The 8,149-nt window shown below is 40.5% G+C and overlaps 1 protein-coding gene across 3 annotated transcripts in view; it reads right to left on the reverse strand.

Moving 5' to 3' along the window:
* Positions 1-8,132, reverse strand: part of furina (furin (paired basic amino acid cleaving enzyme) a) — a 79,130-nt gene extending 70,998 nt beyond the window's left edge. The window contains exons 1-2 of one of the 3 annotated variants that reach the window (XM_041038317.1): positions 7,959-8,132; positions 1,356-1,673 (exon numbers count right to left, since the gene is read on the reverse strand). In XM_041038317.1, coding sequence (XP_040894251.1) covers positions 1,356-1,565 — 210 coding nt within the window. In that variant the 5' untranslated portion in view covers positions 1,566-1,673; positions 7,959-8,132. Of the gene's footprint in view, positions 1-1,355; positions 1,674-5,184; positions 5,224-7,357 lie in introns of those variants that run through there. The other 2 variants (XM_041038307.1, XM_041038326.1) reach the window with 2 other exon arrangements.
* Between the last annotated feature and the right edge of the window lie 17 nt (positions 8,133-8,149).

Genomic DNA, 8,149 nt, shown 5'->3' on the forward strand with positions numbered 1-8,149 from the left:
GTCAAACAGGAAACCATAAAAAAAGAAATACGTCACTGAGGAACACAGGAAATGTTTATCCGTAATTCATCGCCCACACTTACTGTGCCTAGAAAACTATGGGCATATTAAGATCTTTATAATATAAAGCATACCCAATATGGAAGAAGCACTTGCTTAAAAAACTTTTTTTTTTAAATTCCTTAATAAATTGGTTCAGCTCCTACAGATTTACAGTATTTTATTTTCTGTCCAGACTCCAAACAAAGGCTTATTATGGGAGTTTGTAAATATACAGAGTCACACACAACCACAGCTGATTTAGAAGACTAGGATCTTCAATCTGTAATGAAATGTTTTGCTACACATTGTGTGTAGGACTGATTAAACTGAACAGGGTGGATACATTTTATGATTGTCGGCTGAGCATCATGACTAATCAGACCATGATGGACGGAGTCTGTTAAAGTCTGTACAATCAGTTATTGTGAGCCAGGAGATAAAAAAGTGTGAGGTGTTTGGGACTTTTTTTGATCCAGTCACTGTCAGTTTGACTAAGATTATTTTAAATATGATTGAACTGTATAATTTTTAAAGCGGGAAAGTACACAACCACAGCTCAACTAAAGTTCACCTTGCTCTTCCGAAGTTAACTCACCTCAAGTTATGAGGCATTTGTGCTACCTTTGTGGGTTCACCAACAAGCAATCTTAACATACAGAAAATTCACAAGCATGGCAACAAATGATCGGGATCAATAAAACAAATGTTGTGACTTGTGTATTAGTCGGAAGAAAAACACCCAGCTCCTTGCAACACAACTGTCATGACACAATGTGTAAGCAACCACTGATAAAAAGATGTTTAGACTAACTTACTAATCTGAGAGGTAAGATTTGGAAATATTAATACCTATTGTTATTCTAGTGTTTTGATTTTGAATGGATGAAAAGTGGAAAACAAGAGGGAACAAAGAGAAAGACCCTGACAAAGATATTCTACTGCAACAGGAAGGCCCAATAAACTTCATAAAGAAGCATCATAAATAACTCATAATAATTATAAATGAGAAAATCTGGATATTGATAGAAAATAAAAACACAGAAATGAATAATTAATCTGATATTAGAAACACAGCAAATGGAAACACTGCGTACAACAGCAGCAGGCTCATTTCTTTATATGCAACCATTTATAAAGTCGATGAGTCCCATAGTATATTTGCATAGTCAAAATGTAGTTAGTTTTATTTTCAGTTTTGGGTCTTGCATAACTTTAAAAGTGTCAGCACTTTGCCTTCCTTATTATTTCTCAACTTAATATAACTGCCAATGCAGGTGGAAAAAAAAAAGCTCAAACTGTAGCTTTTTACTCACATGTCCATAGTTGACGAACCCATGTTTACTGGCAATTCGATCAGCTTCCTCCTGACCTCCAGGTATGTGGACAGCCCATGTGTTGGTGTAGATCTTCTGACCCAGTGCTGGTCCCAGCCCAGAAACCAACAAGACCAACAGAGGCCCAAGCAGCAACTCCAGCAGCCTAAGCCTGCGGCCTTCAGAGGGAGATGGAGGACCAGAAGCCATGGGTTCTCCTAGTGCAGCACAGTCTCTTAGCACGACGCCTCTCCAACAGGCCGGGCTGCCCACGGTACATGCAGGTGCACGGGGAAACTAAGAAGGGTCACAGCTCACCTGACAGGAAACAAAGGAAAAGAAGAAAATAAAGCACAATTTCCTTATCTGCAAAGTTTAAAAAGCCTAGTGATGATTTCACTGCTGAATCATTCCGTGTGATCCATCATGACCATAAAACTGTAACACAAAAGAAGCCTGTATAACCTCATGTCAAGATTCATGGAGAAACTATTCACAAGAGGCCAAACGAAGAACTCTCTGAGGTTTTGTTCCTCCCTTTGTAGCTGCTTCCATGTTCGGTGCAATAAGAGCAGAAACAGAACAGAGGTGTAAACCTGTTGTGACACATTTAATAATGTATTCATCTATTTTTTTTTTTAATGAGGAAAAACATCCACCCCAACAGCCGTTTTGAGCAGGCATGCTACAGCCCAGTTCAGCACAGGCATTTGATAATCCCACAGGAAGTAGCGAGCACGACATCAGGGCCAGACCTGATGTTGTGGTCAAACACACAGCAGCAAATGTTAGCGTTCACACTCCCGTGGGAGGATACGGTAGATGAAGCTTACGAAAGGAAAATGCTTAGGTATACTGAGTTGGCAGAGGAGGTGGAGAAGTGTGGTTGGAAAGCTAGACTACACCCTGGATGCTGAGGGATCCAAGCAGAGTCAGTCTTGCTACGAGGTGAAATAGCCACTCGAGGGTGGAGTTTAAATGCCTGAAGCAGCAAGGGCAGCCCAGTGAATGGCAGCAGCCAAGGAGAGCTCATACACACTTTAAGTGTCAGAGAGAAAATGTTTACCTACGATATACTGATATGACAGTGGGCAGTCCGTTGTACTATGCTGACTGATATGTTATCACCAAGCCATAAGAAAACACAAACATCTACAACGCAATCTTATGAAGAAGACAAAGCAATTCATCATGTGATATATAGCTACAGTAGCCAGCGTGAGCAGAGAAGCAGATCTCAGCTCATGGTGTAATTGTTTGCTGATACAATTTTGCCTCTAAACTGTTGTTTCGAGCCAGCAGGGTCAGCTCCGCCTGTAGTCTGTTAAGACAATTATCCAAAGTGCTAACTCTATTGTAACCCTGAGTTGACTGGACTGCCCTGAATACAGTGCTCCTATTCTGTGTTTCCTGCTGTATACTGTGTCAGTCTACTGCGGGTATAGGGTTCCTCCAGTCATTTTGCAGGTGTAACAGCCTGCTTATAATGCCCCTGTCTCCAGGGTTAGCCATCCAATGGACAAAATGTAGAGTTTCAAATTGCTTTGTCATCATGCCACATTCCAAATGAACAAACAAGCGCCTCAATATTTCCTGTTGTGCACTCATATAGTCATTTAGTATACTATTACAGAGGCCTTCCTCATTAAAAGATACTAAATGCATTGCATTACTAATTCAAGTCATTGTATAAAGAGGAGAGGTTTTCAATGAAAATTCAATATATTTTTCAATGCTGCATTGCCTTATTACGTAGTTAGCCTAGCAAGTGTTCTGAATTAGCTACTTCAAATTTCTGATTTGGTCTGAAACCACTGACAGTGGAACGTAAAAAAAAAAAAAAACTGTGGAAAACACAAAGGAGGCTTTTGGCTTGACTGCAAAATCTTTCACTTGAAGAAAGACTTAACTTTTTATACCAGTGAAATGTGATGTTGGAAAAGGCTGCTGCCAAATGCACAAGTAAATAATACAAACCTGCTTCCTCCACACAAGCACAAGTCATCCTTACTGTTTAAAATAAATGATCCATGAGTAAGTTGTGTGGCTAAAGGCTACATTATCACCATGAAATACTGTATATGGAAAGTGTACATCGCTGCATCATCACATCAAAGTTCCCCACCAACCCTTAATATCATCGAGTGACGTTCCGGCAAACTCTCACGATGTCTTTTCTTTCCAGAGGTCATGCAGGGCACTAGAGTGCATATTTATACACCATGTTATATAAAGAAATACATTTATAGTGATGCATTCATCACTGGCATAATTTACAGATAGCTGTGGCAGGGATGGTGAGAAGTAATCTATGGATTCCCTGTGCGTTAAAATGGGTATAGAAATAGACTTTATTTCTGAAATCGGCACAACACGCCTGTCTGCTTTTCACTTCATCTATTAACAGGAATCAAAGATATCAATAGGTCCCTAATAGTTCATTTCTTACAGCATAATGATACACTTAGCATAATTATTAGCTGCATTACAACCAGCCTGTAAATCCATGTAAACGCAGTATAGTAAAAACTTTTTTGCAAAGTTTGTTGGGCTAAAAATATTTTAGTATGAAATCATTGAGAATGTGAAGGCTTACTTCAGGACATAGCACTCTAGCACTCAATGAGCATATTTGTTTTGATTTTCTTCCTGCTAATATCTGACAGTGCTGTGAAAAACAATAAACTGTGTTGTGGTTTTTATAAATACTGTAATGATAATGGTCCAAAATAATGTGAAAATACAAGCCACCACAGCGCCTATGCCCTCCAGAGACTGAGAGAAAACCCTGGGTTATACCAGTAAGTAGCCCATTTAGCAACAGATTAGTGATGTAGCTAACATAACTGCATCTACTCTAAAGCTTCTCACTCAGTACCTGTTACAGCCATCGTTCAGTATGGCATGAGGTAGCTGAAATCTTGCTTGGTTTCTGACATTAACAGCGTTGTTAAATTAACTCTCAATGTTCATTAATTCAAGTATATTGAAAAGGCAACATTTCAGACGTAGATCTTCATCAGGCATTCAGTAATTTGGTATACACGGCCTCAATGGAAGAAATACTCTTGCCGCAGTAACAATCCCTTTGCTGACTAATTTTCCCATCTGGGGAAAGACTTGATCACCAGTGTATTTTTAACAGCAATATCCCAAGAAGTTTTCAGAGAAAAGTGACAAGTAAACGTCTGAAAGGTTGAGACAGACTCCTTTCAGACTTGGTTCAGCGTGTTGTAAAGCTGCGATACAGGTAACTGCATCATTAGCGATCAGCAAGCTTACAGTCTGGCTCTGAGCTGGCATGACAAGCTGCTAATCCATGCCAGGCATTTCAACAGTAGATGTTCCACAGATACCTGGGTAATAGCTAACTTCACATCAGAGACAGCTATAAAGACAGATATACAGTATAAAAAATAAGCACCATCTATATTAAACCAAATAAAACAAGTCAGTGCCAAGTCAAGTGTCTCAAAGGAAAGTTGTTTGTAACACCCAAGTCTCTTCACCGCCTTTCACTTCTTCCTTCCTGCTCAGTTAACCTATTTTCTAAACACAAAGAAATCACGCAGCGAGGATCCACATCCAACACTGATTATGTTTACTCTTTTTTTTTATCATCTGTTCAGTTCCAACTGAAACTGACAAACAACAATTGCTTCCCACCTGGATGTAACAGGAAAGGCTTAACTGTGGCTATTTAAACCAATATTTACCAAAGCATTGATCAAGATTAAATTCATCAAAATGTTAAATTACAACACACACTAAAATTAAGTTAACAAGTCAGATAAAGAAAGCTAAAGAAAAATCTGGCAGTATCACTCACTCGACTCTGTCCTCAAGTAAACAGAATGTGAACGTTTCCAAAGCTCTGCTTGATTTTGAGACTCACTCTGATTTTAAGTACAGACGTCCGTGACCTCATCTGGGAGCTCAACCACTCAGTTTTTTTAACGTCAGTGTGAAAACCTCTCATCACGGTGTAACAACTGCCCCAACCACTTTACTGTTCGCAAGAGACAAAGGAGAAGCCAACCGTTGCACTGTGAGTGGTCTTTAGTGTTTCCTCAGTAAATGATACCATATGTCAGACTGTGATAACAGAGGTTATAACAGAAAAAACTATGCCAAATTATAATTAGCCAAGTATCATTAAACCCAAAGGATAATACTAGCCTCATTACCAAACTCATTGGGACATTTTAAAAAGGAAACAGTTTACACCTCATCAGTTTATTATTTACATTTTAATGAGATGAAAACCAATCCACATGCATGCACGCATATGACCCTTTGTTCACATTCAAATATCTTGTAATTACTGTCTGTCCTCACAGTGTGACACACATGAAATCAATATTTCGGTGCAGGCGCATTCAAACTGCCCTCAGAGTCTATCTGAGAAATAACAAGCTATGTGTGCGGCAAAGTAACGAAATGACGATAACAATGCTGATTGTAAGTTAATTCATTAATATGAAGTAAACAACGATCAAATTACACTGGTGCTCCCTAAAAAATAGTACAAGATATCACTAGACTAGTGAACTGCCACCTAACATATTCATTTGTGATGCAGCGAGGTGTTCTCATGACAGACCATCAGTGTAACACGGGGTTTATCACTATTGCACACCATGGCCCTTACACAGTGAGCAGTAGACCACCTAATATCTGCAAAAGCCTTAACTCCTTAATATGCCATCATAAATCCATCGCTATAGGGTGTAGACACAAACACAGCTGTCCACAAAGTATGAGGTAGGTGTGTTTTGCTATTATCTTTGCAAGTAAGCTATAATTTTTTTATAGGAATTTTTATTGCAAAATCCATTTGAAGTTTAACGGGTAGACTCTCCACTAGCCTAATTAGAGTGTCTGCAAACAATAACAAAACTTCTGTTGTCTACCCCCCCTCCCCCATTTTATTTGTGTTTTACCAAGCATTATCAACCACTTCATCAGACTTCCTGTAACAATGTCAGCATTAATGCTTCATACAAACACTTTCATTATACTTTCTGTGACACAGTTAACTATAACGTCTTTGCCTTTCTGAGTTCAATTTTCCAGAGATAAGAGCACAAGAACATATGTGAATTCCATTAAGGAGCTTGTATGGCAAGGAAATCCTTGAACAGCATTAAGACACGACTACATGTTATCGTTCTGTACACGGAAGCCACCTGGAAAACATTTACATTCGTGACAATATGCTTCGTATATTTGAGAAGCATAGTTTTCATGTGGTACATGCAACTGCATGCAAGCAGCTCCATTACCTTGTTCTAATGTTTATCCATAATAACCAGTAGTTCAATATTGCCTCACCAGTGGGGTAAAATTACAGTGTTAGGTTTACTTGAAACGCAAACAACCCAAGCAGGTCAGGTCCCATAATATCTCAATGTAACATCTGCTATGACACTGAATATGCAGTGTTAGGTTCCACTGTAACTGAAATTAAACCTCCCACCAAAGAAAACCTGCTATTCACATAAAGTTAGTATTCATATCAATCCAGGTTATGTTTCACCAGACTAGGAGGGTACAAGAATGAAATGCAGATCAGAGCCAGACAGCCAGAGAGGTTAATAACTTCACCCCAATACAATAACACCCACTAAATAACCTATATTTATATTCTGAATGGCACATTTACAGCTACAGCTGTTTTACAGATCTGCATTGATTACTTCTGATGTCAAAGTTCACTCCTAATGAAAATACGTGCCACAGCCTCCATAATCACTGGCCTATCAAGAGTATAGTATTAAAGGTACAGCGAAAGTGTCCACAACACGAACAGTACTATTTAAAAGAAAAACACAGACATCGTTGAGTGTTTGTAGGCAACAGAAATTAGCAGCACAACAGCATAGGAAGGAGGAAAACTTCTCCCCCTCTGGCCTGTAGCGCCCAACACTTTATGAAGTTGAGGGGTTTAAATACATCAGCTGACAGGAGCAACGCTGTGAGTTTGCGGTCGGTGGACTCACCTCACAAGTTAAGTCCGTGACAACAACGCGTAGTCATAATGTGGCTCGGAGCAGCGGCTGGAGCGGATCCGATGATGACTCCTCCGCTTGACAAATATGTCTGAAACTGAACCGCGCCGTGATTAACGCAAACTTGACACCGCGGTAGGCTGACCTGCTCCGTCTCACAGGTGCCTCCCCCTTTCCTCTCCTCTCATCCACCCCTGACGAACATTTCCGACCCTGGCTTTTCTCACATTTTACTACTCGTTACCACCGGGTAAGTACGGATCACGAACAGAACACCACAATTTTTTTTTCACCACTCCGCAGGAACAACCACAGAAACCGGACGCGGCGCAGTCGACGTCAGCTCGGCATGTATGTGTGTAAGACCCCCCCCCCCCCCCTCACACACATACACAAATACACACACTCCGAGCCGAAACACACAAACTAACTGTTACCTGGGTCAATAAGGCAACATACCGTCCTGTCCTGTACTGTTCTGTCCTGTTCTGTGTTAGGTTCCCGGTGGTACCGAAGCCGGGAGCACGGTAAACTCGCCAGCCACGCAACCCAAACAACTAAAAATACAAGCTGGAGCAAACGGGAAACTTACAAACGGCTCAATTTACCAGCTTCCTTCTACATCCCGCTCGACCCGGCTCGTTGTTGTCTCACACCGCGGCGTTACAACCGACGACGGCACGGTGGAGCGACAGAAGAACTGATAACAGAGAATAGCTGGTTATAAATAGTCATGATAGCCCTCCGGTGTACCGATGAGTGGTCCGTACAAGCCCCAGGAAA

Source organism: Toxotes jaculatrix, chromosome 1 (genome assembly GCF_017976425.1).
Source record: "Toxotes jaculatrix isolate fToxJac2 chromosome 1, fToxJac2.pri, whole genome shotgun sequence".
NCBI lineage: Eukaryota > Metazoa > Chordata > Actinopteri > Toxotidae > Toxotes > Toxotes jaculatrix.